General features: G+C 44.4%; 3 protein-coding genes across 3 annotated transcripts; 2 read left to right on the top strand and 1 right to left on the bottom strand.

Moving 5' to 3' along the window:
* The first annotated feature begins 769 nt into the window (after positions 1–769).
* hapstr1a (HUWE1 associated protein modifying stress responses a) lies at positions 770–5,876 on the top strand. Its single transcript, XM_069710014.1, has 5 exons — positions 770–1,001; positions 2,287–2,367; positions 3,019–3,086; positions 3,316–3,526; positions 5,518–5,876. The coding sequence occupies exons 1-5, from the start codon at positions 806–808 to the stop codon at positions 5,832–5,834; spliced, it is 873 nt and encodes a 290-aa protein (XP_069566115.1). The 5' UTR covers positions 770–805; the 3' UTR covers positions 5,835–5,876.
* Positions 5,877–9,049: 3,173 nt separating this feature from the next.
* dctn5 (dynactin 5) lies at positions 9,050–13,220 on the bottom strand. The gene is made up of 6 exons (XM_069709990.1): positions 12,961–13,220; positions 12,720–12,788; positions 12,450–12,568; positions 12,179–12,290; positions 10,848–10,950; positions 9,050–10,760 (listed from the first exon to the last, which is right to left on the bottom strand). The coding sequence occupies exons 1-6, from the start codon at positions 13,006–13,008 to the stop codon at positions 10,663–10,665; spliced, it is 549 nt and encodes a 182-aa protein (XP_069566091.1). The 5' UTR covers positions 13,009–13,220; the 3' UTR covers positions 9,050–10,662.
* Positions 13,221–14,306: 1,086 nt separating this feature from the next.
* Positions 14,307–16,876, top strand: LOC138627592 (acyl carrier protein, mitochondrial-like). The gene is made up of 5 exons (XM_069710027.1): positions 14,307–14,512; positions 15,344–15,463; positions 15,585–15,672; positions 16,306–16,418; positions 16,511–16,876. Exons 1-4 carry the CDS (start codon positions 14,342–14,344, stop codon positions 16,395–16,397), a joined length of 471 nt encoding a protein of 156 aa, XP_069566128.1. The 5' UTR covers positions 14,307–14,341; the 3' UTR covers positions 16,398–16,418; positions 16,511–16,876.

The following is a 16,876-nucleotide window of genomic DNA, read 5'->3' as shown; positions in this document are numbered from 1 at the left end:
GGACTTCGTCTTTAGTTGGGCTTTTTTTTTTATGATCACTCGTTTATTTCACCTCACTTTATGCTTTTAGTTGTTATATCAAAAAAGTATTTTCTCAGAGGTTCATCAATACCAGTCGTATATAGAGGCTAGGCTTATTTTTCGCAAGGTCGATATATTCATTTAGCTATATTACTTATATATCTACAAAACATATGTTCATAGCATGCAGATTATGAATATATTAAGGGAGCTCAGTAAGTTACCAGGAAATTATCATAATAATAAACTTTATTTACACAGGGCTTATAATATAATATAACACAATACAATATCATATAATATAATATAATGTAGTTTTCATGTTTTTCCACTGTACCGTTTTCATGACAAAATTCTGCAAGCTGTAGTGGGGAATGTTCAGAGGTTCTTTTGTGTCACCGTTATGACGGACGTGTCAGAAAGCCAATGAAATTCTGAGCACAGCCCCAAAGCCCACCCTGCAGTGTTCATGTAGCCAATCGTCATTGAATTCTAGATTAATGGGCGGGACAAAGTGCATAACATGGTAGTCTGCGTTGTATATATACCGACGTCGGCAACTAGGAAAAATAGTTAGCTAGGCTTATCTTCACAGATGGCAGAGAACAGCCGCAGCGCAATATTGTAGTACGAAATAGAGAAGAAAAAAAACAAAACGTCAACAGTATTCATGATTTCGCTCATATAACTCTTTATACATTGTCCGCATATTCATCTTTTTAAAAAAAAAAAAAAAAAAAAAAAAAATTAAAAAGCCACATTTCTGGAGTTTTTGGTGCATTAAATGGAGGAGAAGAAGGAAGACGGAGACTCGGAGATACAGGAACACGGACCCGAGCACTGGTTCTCAAAATGGGAGCGGCAGTGTTTGGCCGAAGCGGAGCAGAGGGAGCCGAGCGAGGAGGAGGCCGACAACGACCAGGAGAAACTGTGGCACCTCTTCCAGAACTCCGCCACCGCCGTGGCACAGTTATACAAAGGTTGAAACCAGCGCTTCTTCTCCTTGTTCGCTCGGTAGTTTTAAACGGGACGCCCCCCCACCACCACCACCACCACCTCCCCGTCTTTTTCTTTTTTTTTTTGCCGTGTGATGCCACCGGGGCTGTTCTGGTTCTGGTTCTGGTTCTGGTTCTGTTCTGTCCGCCGCCTCGGCTCCGTTACCGGGCGTTACTGTCAACCAACGTCGGGAGCGGTAGAAATGCTAACTAGCCCCGTTAGCACAACCGCGCTAGCCGGTAAATGAGAAACTGACGTTTACAGGTGATTTTTTTTTCCCAATGCTAATATTGAGCTAACGTGCGCTAGCCAGTGTAAAAAAAAAAAAAAAAAGAGTTACGGGACTGAAATCTACTATTTTGGCGAATAGCACGACTGTTTAAAACCAAAAATAACAGTTTGATCGAGTGACATAATTAAAGCGACTTGAATGAACGTGAAATACTTTGGGTGATAAAGCGGGATTGTTGACACGAAGTTAAGACGGCAGCGCGCAGCTAACGTAACGGTAGCCGGGCTAGTTACAAAATGGCGAAGGCAACAACAATCGTAGCTACGCGACATTCCCAGATGACAGTCTGTCTCTGTCTCTCTGTCTCTGTCTCTCTGTCTGTCTGTCAGCGTTAACATCTGTGAAACCGGTCGCGATCGGTGGCGGAAGTGTTCGTGAAAACGTACAAAATGAGCAGCTCGCGAGTAGTACACCTGCTTATTTTTTTATATATATATTTTTATAAACACTCGTTCAGCAACGCGTAACGGTAGCGAGCTTTATAATCACAAGATGGCGAGGATAATATCGGTTCGCTGAGGACTTGTTGGGCTGTCTTCAGTCCGTTTTGATCGCTTTGATCCTCACCCGGTCACACTAAAAAAGAAAAAAAAAACTCCCCACGCCGGTGGACAAAAGTTTGACTTGTGAAAGCTGTCCGTGGTTTTTTTTGGCGTACGTGTGTTTGACATGGCTCGGCAACTTTACTGCTGAGAGGGCAGTTTAAGTTCGTGTGTCGCCTGCTGTCTTCATAAACAAGCTGCTGCCGAGCTGGCCATCTAGCGCTGGCTGACAGTTATTTTTATGCCAAACCCTTGTCCCCTGCAATTGGTAGATGCAAGACAAAATGGCGAATGAAAACGAGCTTCACCTCGATCCTTTTTTGCTGTTTCTTCATATCTGCTTCCCTTAACATTACAGCCTAATACCACGTATAGAAATCAAATGTTTGTTTTTCCACCCCGACCCCCTCTCTCCCCTCCTTTTCTCCCCCACAGACAGAGTATGCCACCAGCAGGGCCTGTCGCTGTGGGTGCCATTTCAAAACGCTGCCACGGCAGTCACCAACCTTTATAAAGGTAACTAACCACATCCCTCTTCTCTCCATCCTCGTTGCTTTTTGAGCAGGATTAATGAGCCGCCGTCTTCAGCCGGACACCTTCGCACTTGTAAGTGTCAACATGTTGTTTATTGACGAGAGGCGTCCATCAAATGGTAAACAGATGTGTCATTATCACTCTTCTCGGTGCCATACTGATCAGTTTGTCACACTGCTTGTAGTTGGGTTTTAAAAAAAAATTTTTTATGCCATGTTGATTGTGGGGATAAAAACAACAACAACAACAGACCACACCATGTCAGATATTCACAAGTGAATTGAAAGTGATTTCTACAAGTGAAAACAAAATTGGACTTCCTGAACTGACCTTACATTTCCAGTGTACCTCCCAAAACATATGTAAAGGATTCCAATATATGATGTCATAGTAAAAGCAAGAGCTGGCTAGCTGCCACCCTTTGAAAGTTACTTCCTGTTGCTCTAAAGCTACCACGTGGCTTTTTATGTTGATGTGTTTCATAAAAAATGCAGACTTCAGTATGTATACATTATAAGCCATGATATTTCACTGTACTAAAATACAGATACTGTTAACACTGACTGAACATATTTGTTTGGCTTTGGCATACTTGATAGTGAGGAGTGTACATTCTGTCTCTCACCATCACAGAGAGTGTGGAGGCCCATCAGAGGAGCTTCGATCGGGGCATCCAGATAGGTCACCAACGTCGTAATAAGGTGGGTCTCGTTTCTCTGTTACCTTTTGTGAGGCACCTCAAGTCTCTTGTATATGGACAAATTGTGATATTGCACCTACCTGTCATGTTGTTGGACATTAAGGAAATAGGTGTTTACAGGTCACATTAGGTTTGCACAACGGGGACGATTAAGGGTACAAAACGGTGTCTGTTAATAAAATGAAACATTTGCAAACTGACGGATGACTCACTTCAATACTGCGGTGCAGGACATGTTGGCCTGGGTGAAAAAGCGCCGAAGAACCATCCGCAGGGAGGACCTTATCAGCTTCCTGTGCGGCAAAGCACCACCACACAGAAGTAGCAGGGCCAACCCTCGGCTGGCCATGGTGGCCCAGAGCAGGGCTAATTCACCAGCTGAGACTGGCTCCTCTGTGGAAGCAGACCTCCAGCCCTTCAGGGAGGCCATAGCACTGCATGGTAAGGAAACTATAGTTCAAGCCTGGCTCACAGCTCACCACTGGTCATTCTGGCCTAATTATCAGGAAACGTGTACAATCCAGATGGCAGCTACTTTGTCGGACAGTTAATCAGTGGCACTGCAGGTCAGTGCTAACGACCACTAATGCTGCATGCACATCTGCTGGTGTGTGTGATCAGTACCACCGATCCCACAAGTTTAACACATTTAAGGTCCTGTTGCTATTTGAATTATTGTTGTCGGAGCATTGCGTGCGCGTGCGTGTGTGTGTGTGTGTGTGTGTGTGTGTGTGTGTGTGATAGCATGCTTGTCCTTCAGTCATCGTACTCTGCGACATGTGCTTCAGAGATAAGGGTATGTTGTGCACGGGTGTGTAAGTATTGGCCAATGGCTGAAGAGGGCCTCACGTTGTCGACCTGTTCTGTGCGTGTTTGTGAGAGAACATCTGACTAAATCAAACGCCACATTGTTGTTGTTTTTTTTTTAACTACTTTGTTTTAAAAAGAAATGCGAATGCAAGTGTTTCTATTTATTAATTCAGTGATATTACAGTATGTTTGTATTTCTGTTGTGCTCTCAAGGCAAATGAATATTTGGTACTTTATGGGAAGGGCTTCACATTTTTCCGGGGCCGTTTTAGGGCGTACCGGAGGTCAGGCTGGATCATGTTAGGCATCTGGTGGTTTAGGTTACAGAAACGCAAGTTCAGCCTCTGTCAGGAGATTTCAGTGTGTCTCCTTTCTCAGTCACCGAATACCGTTTGTATCTCACGAGTGATGTTTGTGTGCGGGGACTGATGAGGTAGTTTGGACTTCTGTGTAAAGTCTATGTCAACTTTTTACATTTTAGTTAACTGCAACCGTTTAGATTTTCAAAGTAAAAATTTAAATTAGAACATCCATGTTTTTTTTTTGGTTGTTGTGTTTTTTTTGGACTAATCTGTCGCACAAACCATTTGCCGGGTGTTTCATAACATTACGTGGGTATTTAGTGATAAAGGACGTTATCTGTTGGATTAACAAAGCTGCTTCAGGGATGCACTGCATGCTGCACCTGGTCAGAAAAATGTTGCTGGATTGGTTCACTAGCGTGTGATTTCATGTTTCACCTGCTCCATCCCCTGTTCTGTCACCTGCTGCACACCGAGCGTGTTTTTAGTTCAGACAGGAAGTGATTACGTTTGTGTTTTTGTTAGATGGCCGCTTCAGATGCTGTTTTATGGCAAAACATCTTAAACATGCCATTCTGAATAAGATTAAGACCTTGTGAGTCCTGTTCTCTCCTGAAATCCAAAATGGAGACGGAAACGGTGAAATAACAGAGTGCGTGACTTTGACTGATGAGAAGTCCTGTCAGAGGTCTCTTTACATGCTGTCAATCCTCATCAACATAAATGTCAAAAAGAGAAAAGTGACCAGCCTTCATCTTTAAATGAGCTATTTTGCGGGTTTTTCCAAGCCTGGACCCCCCTCTCCCCCTCCCCCTCCCGCCGCCCCGAGTCCTTTCTAAGCTTTACATTTTATATTCCTGCACAGCCACTTTGGCCCAACAGCTGTCATTTAGGGGTCATACAGATGTTATACAGATGCAGCCTTGATGTGTTTGCTTGGTTGTTCGTCTGTTGGTTTGCTGAAAAGACGAGTGTATTGGTGGTGTATTATTTATAGTCCTAAAGCGCTCCGTAGAGGACATTCAGTTGTGGGTGAGAGGTACAAACTGAACCATCAATTATGCGTTTCATACACAAAAGACTGATGTAAAAAAAAACGTGTCTGTCAACAATTTAAATGCTGAATGAAGTAAAACGGTAGACATGATGTTTAAAGACCGGACCGGAGCAATGGAGACCGATTGTCGAGTGCTTCTGAACTTGGGACTGCTCGTACACGGCAGCGTTTTGAAATAGAAGTGATGAAGTAAGCCGCTTATCTGTCTTCTCCATCCAGTGATGCCCTTTTGTCTGTTTCTGTCCCGTCTCCTCCTCCTGCAGGTCTGAGCGGAGCGATGGCAAGTATCAGTGTGCGCTCCGGCGCGCCAGGTTCTCCCACACATGTGAGCGGGAGCAGCAGCAATGGAGGTGGTGGAAGTGGAGGTGGTTCTTCCGGCTCCGGGCCGGTGTGCCGCAGCCGGCGTAACGGGCTCCAAGATGTCGACCTGAACACTTTCATTTCAGAGGAGATGGCACTGCATCTGGACTCTACAGGCTCCGCCTCTGCCGGAGGGGGAGGAACCAGGAAACGAAACTCCACCCAGTGCAGTGATGTCATCACAGACTCTCCTACGCACAAACGCAACAGGATGATCTGAGCTGATCTGCTGCCTGCCTATGTGTGTGTGTGTGTGTGTGTGTGTGTGTGTGTGTGTGTGTGTGTGTGCGCGTGGGGGGGGGGGGGGGGCCTTCAGAGCCAAGGCTGGGAGAAGGGGAAGGACGGGCTTATGTGGGACAGATGTACAGACAGACACTCGGATGCCTCAGCTGAAAATATAAACAGGAATCGAAGGCTCTCAGTTCAGTTGAACGAATTCTATTACTTGTCTCCTTTGCCAACACTAGTACTACAAATCCCTGATCTACAATCAGAGCACTTAATGAGAGAGTGAGAGTGTGTGTGTGTGTGTGTGTGTGTGTGTGAGAGAGAGAGAGAGAGAGAGAGAGAGAGAGAGACTGGGAAGTTGAGACAACATGACACATTCCTCAGACATCGCTGCCCTGGAGAGGAGACAACGCAGAAGGTCACCAACTCATTGTGGGACTCGGACAGTTCTCAAGGGGTGAAAACGAACTGTGCTGCTCGACAAGTAAAAAGCCACTTGATCTTTGACACATTTGTGCCCTTCCTTCCCCTCGACCTTACTCATCCTCACCCACCACCTTAAAAAGGAAGTGAGGGCCATGATCAAATCGTTTTGCTCAGTGGATCGAGATGCTCGCCAAACATTGGACCCACTGTTGTCAGAGACTCGCCCCGCGTCCAACAACCCACCCGTTCTTTCGGTTACTTCACGATCGCAGCTCTGAGCTGATGTTGCCCGTCAGTGGTGGGATAGTAGGAGTACACGTGTCACTCGTTACCAGTTTCATTTCTCTGTCCACAAGGTCGACCGCCTACCAACAGCAGGCTGTTCATGTTTGGACATTCAGACCTTCCTCTCTGCAAACTATTCTGCTTCAGTAGTGGCTTGATGTACTTCAGCCAGTCGCCCTTTTTTGTTATTAGTTCTTCAACCACCAGTGTTATAATTCTAGGTTTGTTGCCACTGTTTGCAGCAGCAATAGCCAAGTTCACTTTGCGTTCTTACTCCACTTTTTTTGTTTTATGTTGTTCAGGATAATGGAAAGGAAATTTATGGTTGTTTATTTTTTTTTTCTGTGTCTACAGCCTCTCGGACAGCCCACGTGCTGCCCCCCACCCCCCTCGGCCCCCCCACCCCTCCGCCGCCCCCCCTTCCCGGTCTTATTATAAAAGCAGCTGCTGTTTAATGTGATCTTGTGATGATTCTGATGAGTTGCAATAAGGATTTTTTGCACTTAGCTTTCACCTCTAACTCATGCAAACAAATCGGCTCTTCCATTGTATTCCAGTTGTAGCCTTGTTCAGCCCTAAACGAGCCCGCTTGCGTCACACAAGTGCGGGTCGACCTCTGGTGCATAGAAAAAGCAAAACACTTAGTACGAGTAGAAAACGAGCTCTTGCGCTCACCTCTGACTCCAGCAGCTCTCCAGAAGTATTTGATGACGTTGTGGAGCGTTTCTGGGTGTTGGCTCCGCGAGTATTCAGACACCGAGAGGTCCTTCCCCGTTTCACAAATGATTTAACTTATTGGACGAAGATAATCTGTGCTGTAAAGAGAGCATAAATCACAGAAATGTTATGACAACGTTGGCGTGCGTTAAGAGAGCCACCAAACATGCCACCCAGTGGACACACAACATACTGGATAATCGCGCTGGAGTGTCAGTGTTGGGACACTGTCTGCTTTATGTTGTTGGAGGGGTTTGTGCACATGAAATGCGCATGTGGAGGGGGGAGGGGGCAATGGGAGGGGTGGAGGGAGGGAGGGAGGGGGTACTTGGTACAGAATGATGCACCTTGGGGCTCGTTTCTTTCTTGAAATGGTTGTTGCCTTCCATCCTTCAGTGAGGGAGGAGAGCAGGAGACACCGATATCACACGGGTCAGTAAACTGGGTTTATCCAGCCTCTGTTCTGGACCGAGTTTTTGATTACTTTTAGGGCACTGACAAAAATCTGAGTTTAACTTCAGCTTGGTTGTGGGCGCAGTAAACAAACTTGTTCCAATATGCTTTCGTTTTAGCACAGGAAGCTAATAAAGAGTAAATCTTTCAAGACGTTGTCCAGAAAATAAACACGATTTTAAATATTTGCCATAATGCCCGGCTGTAGTAGTGATACAGTAAGTTAAGACTGTGAGATGTTAAATGTTTCCTACTCTTTTCCCTCCTGTTGACTTGTTCACTCACCTTTACCTTTTATGGCCTAGAAAGTGGGTTTTCTTTTAGTTGTATAAAGCATGCCAGTTTTTAACTTTCTTTACATTTTGGTCACAGATTTCATTTTTAGTTTTTGTTTTGCGTTATAGGTTGAATGTTATATTCATACACGGTTGCAGGCTCATCAGGTCTGAACGTGGGACTTTATTCAGTGGTTTGCGAGTAAAAAGCGCTGAAGGATGAAAATGTAAACTTCATATTGAACAACGTTGATGTAAAGGAGGTTCAACAAGCGATCCGCGCCGAGGCCGTGTCGGGTGCCCGTGTGCTCCGTAAAGCCATCACGGCTCTAGTGAATAATCTAACATAGGAAGCATCCGTGGTTCTTGAAGAGGAACTTTGCCCGAAAGTTACATTTCAAGTCCACCGCTGTTCAGTTTGTGTGTCTCCACTTCGCAGAACGCCGTTGCAGAGGAGTGAATCCTGAGCGGTCGGCCTGTCCACGCGCTCTTCATTCAATCAGAGGGATGCATTTCAAATGTTTCTCCTCCAGACACTCGATTCACCGTCCTGTGTCTAACACTCCATTTAAACATTAGTAGCGTACTTGACTGGAAGTAAACGGGGCCCTCGTAGCCACCCTGTGTTTCTGTTGCATGAAACATGTCAGTTAAAGGGAAGGTGAGAAGTGTGCGCCGACAGGAACGACGAGCTGTTCAGAGGACAGTTTTCCCAAATGTTTTCAGTCATTATCTACGAGCAGGATTGTGTCGTCTTTCCGATCCCGCTGTTCGACCTGCAGTGTTTGACCCCCACTGATTAGCTCGGTTACAATAGAGGGGACGCTTCGTGTTTTTACGTTTCTTCCCTGAGCCAATCATGGCCTTCATCCACATTGTTTCAAAAAGGCTGACTCATGCCACATGTCTCTGGAGCCAACACTATTATCAGCTATTTCTTGATACTTATTTGTTTAAAAAAAAAATAATAAATGGCTAATCTATATACTTAACATTTAATTGTTGGTATGATATATGTGGTTCACATTGTAAAAGAAATAAAACCATTGAATTGCAGATGAATGGACTGAGTTTTATTAAAAAAAAAAAAAAAAAGGAAGAGTCAAGTGTTGTTTGGCTGAAACTTGATTCATATTTCAGTATGTTTAAAGACATAAATGTGCTCTAGATGTGAATTGGAAATCTTGAACTGTTTGTAACTTCACTTCGGCACTGAGGAGAAGAAGCCCAACAGGGAAGCTTTGAAGTGTTATTGTTCAACATTTCTGCTACAGACCACTACAGGGTGCCAGAAGACATTAGATGGTTTTAACGAGGCGAGAGAAGCCCACAAACATCTGCCATGCTCTAATCTGTAATGTTGCATTTTCAACAGCTTTCATTCAAAAGTCCCATCAAGAAAAAAAAAAAAACACCTTTGGGAACATTTTAAAAGCTTTTAGCTTCCAGGTTCAACGTGTCCTGTAGAGTTTTCTTGTAAACAAAAGTTCTGTATTTTTTTACTGTACATATCTCTTGAGGTACAAAATGTGTAGATGGATTTTTTTTTTTTTCTCTCCCTCAAAAACCATTTGTAAAGTTATTTTTTCTAATATTACAAATCTTCCATTGCTGACATGAATGTTCACTCACTCGCAGGCTCCTTGTTTTGTTGTTTGCCGTTTCAGTTCGGTGGGCAGGAAACGTGTGGACCGTGTCCACGACATGAACGGAGCTCGTTTGTTCTCACATGATGCACAAAAGAGAAACGGCTCATTTAGTGCAACAATTGAAAAGAATTTGTGGAGAGCTCAGGCTTTGTAGTAATTAACACATAATCCATGATAACTGCTGCAGAGTTGATACCTTTGAGACATGTTTGGTATTTCCAAGCTTTTATTTATATGTTTGAACTATTTTGAATTGTTAGCTGCAGCTATTATACACTCAGATAACGACAGAGGCAACATATGCTAATGAACATTGTAGTTGATTTGTTTGAGACATAGCGACGAAACAATATTAAATACTTAGACAATTTCCGTGAAAAATAAAACGACCGCATCTTTCTCCACTGAGCCACTCTGGAAATAGATGATGCACGAGTACAGCCATCGTCCTCAAGTCACTATTGTTTTGGTCCGTGGTTGTTAAAACATCACAAGCCGTGTTCCCACATCCTTCAAAGCTCCTCCATCCTCACCTGCTGTCTGCGAGCCCAGAGCGAACACCGGGATTATTTGTAGCCACACAGAGAGGGTCCTTGAGTTTTGTTCCACGACACACTGCCAGGGAAAAGCATCAGTCTACATGAACCTGCTTCATTGGAGAGGAGAAGTATTCACAAGGAAAAGAATCGAAATAGAGTTTCTAATCTGGATAAACACGAGTGTGGCGCGTGAACTTTGACATCCTAAGGACATTTCAAATAGTTATCTCAGCAATTTGGAGCTGTAAACATGCACTATAGCTTTGTACAGCTGGATATGACTTCATTAATTATGTGTTTTTCTCATACTCAATAACTAGAATAATCTCAAAGCGGATGTTTTTCCTTGGGCAGGGAAACTCAAGGCCTCTGGGAGATGAAGGATAGAAGATGAGCTCTGAGTCCATTTGAGTCTGATGAGACACCTGGCTGCGACTGACTGAACACAGACTGGACCCCGGTGGAAGGTTTGGGCCTCAGATCTGGCTGAGGGGCAGAAACTTCTGGTAGTAGCTCTTGGTCACGTCGATCATCAGGTCCTGCGTGCACTCCGGGAGCTCTCCGGAAAAAAGACCTGAGAGAGACAGACTCGCGTAAGACTGGATATAGAAGGGAGCATCGAAAGAGACCTGGTGGTCACTGGTGTGAGTGTGTGTCTGACCTGGGCATCCAGAGAAGACGGTGAAAGGTGGCACCACGGTCTCAGGAGGCAGCACAGTGTTGTCTAAGATCTTGCAGCAGTCCTTCAGCACACACCGACGACCCTACGAACAAAACAAAAGGCCGAAGCAAGTCAGCAGACATCTGCAACCGGGACAAACGTCTTCGCAGACTCTTGAGTGTTTCTGTCTGTGACACGGCAGGAGACAGAAAATGGTGCCTCAGAAGGAGATAGCAGTAAACCTAATCCTGACAGTGTGAAGAAAACGAGGCTGAGCTGAAGTGTTGGTTTGGAACATTTAAAGACAACTATGAAGAAATGTGTTGGTACCGCAGTCTACGGTTCAAACTCGTGTGTGTCAAATCACTACTGTAACAACAAGTATTGTACAAACTACGCTTGTGTCCTACAATCGACTGAAAAAAGGCACAGTACTTTCAGGACAATGAATTTAGATCAACTTAATGAGAATCAAACATTTTGATAAAAGAGGAAAGTGTTCATCCAGAAAACACAATTTAGGTAAATACGGCATATCTTCTCTATTCTTATGTCAATTGATCACTTTAAAGCCTTTCCTGATTTGTATAATCGTGTCCATCTGGTGGATCCAGGGAATATTTGTGTGATGATGTTTTCTAATCACTAGAAAAAGGCACAAACATCAGCAAACATCTGTTTTGCTTTTTTTGAATAAGTTTTAAAAGTCTGCCGCGGTCACTTGTTTAAGGTGAGTGTGTTCGGGCCACGGCGACATCTCGTCTGCACGTGTTGTTTTTCTATATCCCAAACAAACTGTAAGATCTGCAACTATATTGTTCCATACTTTGAAAAAAATAAATCATCAACTCTGCCTTTGTTGACAGAAAAATGAGTTTACCCGTGAATCAGCAGCAGGCAGGAGGTTTGTCGTACTCGTCTCTCTCTCTCTCTCTCTCTCTCTCTCTCTCCACTTTTCCAATGTCAGTAACGGTATTAATGTCAAAAACTATAATAAAAGATATATGATGAAAAAAAGAATAATCTAGGTTTGCTGTCGTTAAAACAACGTGATTGGTTGCATTTTATTTCTTGTCACAACGCAGGACTTCTCGAAGCAGTTTGTTACTGTTGCTGTTCAGTTCGGTTGAGCATGACTATCGTGTGACCATTTCACCGCAGGCAAGAGGAGACACTGATGCTGTTCATGTGCTTTCATCTCTTTCTGCGTGGTTTTCTTTCACTGCTGATCAGCCTGTGTGTGTGTGTGTGTGTGTGTGTGTGTGTGTGTGTGTGTGTGTGTGTGTGTGTGTGTGTGTGTGTGTGTGTGTGTGCGTTTTCATCTCACTCACTATCACACAGTTCTTGCCGATGTGGACGTAAGAACCAATCTGTGCCGCGTTGACCACGCAGTCCTCCTCAATGAAGACGTGGTCTCCGATGTGCAGCGGGAAGAACGCCACTCTGCAGGGAGACGAGGACGGTGGACGGTGGACGGAGGACCGGTTTGAGGAACACAAAACAGCGCAGCGGTGGCCGTGTTTGCCGAGCAACACTCGGCTGTATGGAAGACGGCTGGACAATTGACGGATCGCTCGAAGGACAAAACGGTCAATACTTTACCCTTTGCTGAACTTCTTGAAAGGTGGTCGAATGACACTGCGACTCTTCACGACACAGTGTCTGCCCACCCTGACGTTAGCCAGGTCTCCCCTGATGATGCAGTCATTCATGACTATAGTCTGGAGGAGGGACACACACACACACACACACACACACACACACACACACACACACACACACACACACACACACACACACACACAGTAAATCGCACGTGCATCATTACACAGATTGGTGGTAGTTGGTGTTTTTTTGTTTTATTTTCCTCACTTTGCCATTGAGGACGATGTTTTGACTCCCACACAGCACCGACTGTCTGCTCACTTTGTTCCCAGAAGCCTGAAAAACAAAAATAAAACAGCAGCGAAGGTTATTGTTTGTATTGGAGTGTATTTATATTCGTATTGGTCGTTTAAGCTGAACACAAACTACGGATTCAGTGACGTGACGCCCAACGCCCTGCTCAGCTCAGCTTCAGCCGACAGTCAGCCGGCTGGACGTCACACATTACCGTCTCGATGTACTCCGCTTTGTTGTACAATATTTCAGACAACTCCATGGCTGGAAATTCAGTCAAACGTCAAAGGCGGCGATTATTATTCGACGATAATAACATCTACAACATCGATCCGCTTCTGCTCTGAGCTCTGCAAGCAGCCGTCGACGCTGCTCTGCTTCTTGCGCATGCCCGGATGTGACGTCACCCAGAGGCAACACGTAAACCATAAAAAACAAAAACAAAAAAACAACAACAACAACATACAAACACATTAAAAAAAAAACTAAAATAATTGAATAATAAAATAGTGAAATAATTGAATTACATTTCAGGGGTCAATAAATTAATTTCCTTTCAATAGGAGATAAAGATTAAAAAATAAATAATTACATGGCGATCATAAAAGACCAGTGAGGCATTGTAATCAATTGAATGGATAAATGAAACGTTAAATTATTGGTCAAAACATATTCAATTGCCAAACATATTGTACTGACCAGTGTGTATCAGACTGAAAAGAACAGAAATAATTCTTAAACTCGTTTTAAAAACCACGTTAATGATGGTTTCTGAGTTTTCCATTTATGTAAGAAATGTCACGGGATATTTATACATAATTATTATATTATGAGTAATAACAAATTCCTTCCGAAACATTATTTACTTTAATTAACTCCAATGGTGGAATAGTCTATATATTGAGACTTAATGTAAAAAATCCACATCAGTCCAATTTTTTTTTTAATTCTGCTGTTTATCCATTAACTCCTGATGATTTACCCTTCTTTATACTCCATTATTATATAATATAACTATAGCTTCCTATAATTTATTACCTTTATGGGGTCTTTGGAAGGGAGTCACATTCTCCTTTTTGAACATTTCAGCTACATAAATATCACAAATATATTTTCCTGGATCTTAATCGTTATATCCTTTTTTTTTTTTTTTAATTATTATTAAGTAATCAAGCTGTTTAATAAGCATCTTGATGTGCCACACCTGCCAGGTGGATAGATTATCTTGATAAATGTCGTGTTAAACTATTCTGCTCCTACAAGTTATTTCACCAGCCTACCTGAGTTTAAAAATCGATCAGTGATCGATTGGTCTCGTCTTCTCTGGGTTAAATCCTGACTTCTTAGAATACTTCTTCTTTTTTTAACCATTTATAAAAGCTAATTGTTATAGTCTAATCTTTTTTTTTTTTTTTTTTTTTAAATCGTACACTTAGTAAATAACGCGTTAAAAAAAAAAGCACAAACAAAGAGCAAAACGCAAAATAAAAACACAGTTTGCGTTGTGCGCATGCGTCCCGCGGAGCCCTTGACCCCGCTGCTGCTGCTGCTTCTTCGCTTTGCATGCTGGGAGCTTCCAGTTCGTCCTCTCCGTCATGGCGGCCCGTGTCCTGCAGCAATGCGTCCGCTCGTACGCCCGGCCCTCGCTGAGGCTTTGCTCCGGCGGCCTCGCGGTCAGAGCCGCGGCTGTCCCGGCGGCGACTCTCCACCGACCTCTGTCCTCCGCCGCAGGCAGCCGGAGGACGCGGTGGGTCGGCCAGAGGCGGGTGAGTCTCCGGTAACATTGAAGCGTCGCGGCCTAAGCGGCTCGCAGCTGTGACCTACCGACGTCTTTCAAAAGCCCCGCCGGCCCCCCGTCGACAGTTCACGGTGTCACGCGAGCGGTTTATTGGGCTCCAGGTGACGGTTTGTCGGTGTGTTTCGGACAGACGGTCCGAAACAACGCGACGTTATATTCTGATAAACTGCAGCCATGTTTGTTGCCCTGTTAGCTGGCTGGTTAGCGAAGATGGTGCGTTCACGACGGTCGTTCATTACAGTTCTGTTGTCGTCGCCGCCGTCTGGAGCCGCATGGACACTTCGGATGAACCCAGCTCTGTGGGGCTAATGCGAGCCGGGCATTACGTAATCAGAAATGGGGATGCAATTGAGCAGCAGCACGTTTAAAACATTTATAAAAGGTAGTAAATCTGAGGACAATTAAATAAAGGGAGTAAATAAACTCCCTTTTCCTCCCCGCGAGCATTATGAAGCTAGATATTTACGTTTTCTTTTGAATGGGGGACACCGTTAAAGCTCATTGTACAACAGAGCCAGACAGAAAGATCACCAATAAGTCAGACAGACAGATGCACATTTAACCAAACTAACCACCTGCATCCGTTTTATGGTATCAATTTCAAAAAGTAATGAACAAAGTAAAAAAAACAACAACAACAACAACCAGTTTGTCTGTTTATGATGTAATCACAACAGGTCCACGTCTGTGGAAACGATGCCACGCAAAACCCCCAAACCTGAACACCTAATCCAAGCAGCAGTGTTGGATTATTAATCATATTAATCATTTGTTTATGCCCCCCCCCCCCCCCCCTCAGATCCCCTCGCTGGGTGTGTTGTGCCGACAGTATGGAGACCTGCCCCCCCTCACCCTAGAAACCATCAAAGACCGGGTCATGTATGTACTCAAGCTGTACGACAAGATCAACCCAGAGAAGGTCAGAACGTGTGCCGGGATTTCCTTTCCACGAATCTCATTTCTAATCGGATTTATTGGATTGACCGATAAAAGAAATGCATCTTTTATGTTGATACTTGTATTTGATTTGTGCGCCGCAGCTGCAGACATCCTCCCACTTCATGAAAGATATGGGTTTGGACAGCTTGGACCAGGTGGAGATCATCATGGCCATGGAGGACGAGTTCGGTGAGAGCCTCTTTATTTATTTGCAGCATTTATATAAATGATTTATAGATGATAAAAAAAAGCTCATTCACCGACCTGAAGTCTGTCCTGAGGCTGTGATCAAAGATGCATTAAGTTCATCGAACCAGCCGAACTCTACCCCGCTGTGATTGGCCGTTTGACTGTCGCTCAACCGGTCCCGGGTCCTAACCGACCCTCCAGCGACCAATCACAGGCTGGGCGTCCCTCGCGCTGATCCGATCTGGCACTCGGCTTAAAGGATAGCAGAGGCCGGGGGGGCGCAACGAGATGATGTCATCAAGGGAGCACAAATCAAACCTCAAAGGATACAAAACGGCGTCGTACAGAAACCATAATATCATATCGGCCAGCCTTGAATGTGTTATTAATAAACTGGTATTAATAGACGGGACGTTCAAACATTCAGAGTGCAGGTTGGGAAAAATCAGCTTCATCTGAAGAAGGAACACTTCATCACCGTGTCAGACGGCCGTGATATATCTTCACAAGTTTGGTGGTGAATTGATAGTTTGATCCCAACATCTTGTCAGCAAAGTGGATAAGAAAGGGTTTAGTTTAGTTTACCGTCACAGTTTTCATACCTTTACGTCCCGGTGTGCGTTTCTGCTGCAGGCTTCGAGATCCCAGATGCAGAAGCGGAGAAGTTGATGACTCCTGAGGAGATTGTACAATACATCGCAGACAAAAAGGACGTGTATGAATAAGTTGTAAAGCTCACCGCTGAGGCAAGTCTCTCTCCTGCTGCTTTCATCTCTCACTCTTGATGCGTCTCTCGTTGGTACTGAATGTGTTGTTGTTGTTTTTTTTCCCCTTCCAGAGAGGGTGACTGTTCCCCCTCACCCTCCCCTCACAGGAAGCCAGTGGCGACACCGCTTCCCCACCCGAACCCCCCTCATCCCCCCCCCCGTCAGCTCTTCTGTCCATTACGGCTACGTCGGCGTCGCTCGCCGTGTCTTGTGTTTGACTGTATTTAAATGAACATGTTGTTGGGAGCTCGCAGCTGAAAGTCACATTAAACAAAAGTTCTATCAGTTTGGATTTCTCCACTCCGGCTCCCACGTTTCATTTCTCACGAATAGATGGATGAAGCCGTCCGCCGGGCTTTGGACACGGCGGACGGGTTTACGTTTCGGTCACCGAATGAAAATAACTTCACAAATAAAGACGTGATTCTGAAAAAACA

Source organism: Brachyistius frenatus, unplaced genomic scaffold (genome assembly GCF_029030835.1).
Source record: "Brachyistius frenatus isolate BFR_SWC_R1_liver_20210118 unplaced genomic scaffold, ASM2903083v1 Contig_88, whole genome shotgun sequence".
Lineage (NCBI taxonomy): Eukaryota > Metazoa > Chordata > Actinopteri > Embiotocidae > Brachyistius > Brachyistius frenatus.
Note: the sequence above shows the minus strand (reverse complement) of the source record. Positions and strands in the feature narration are given on the sequence as shown.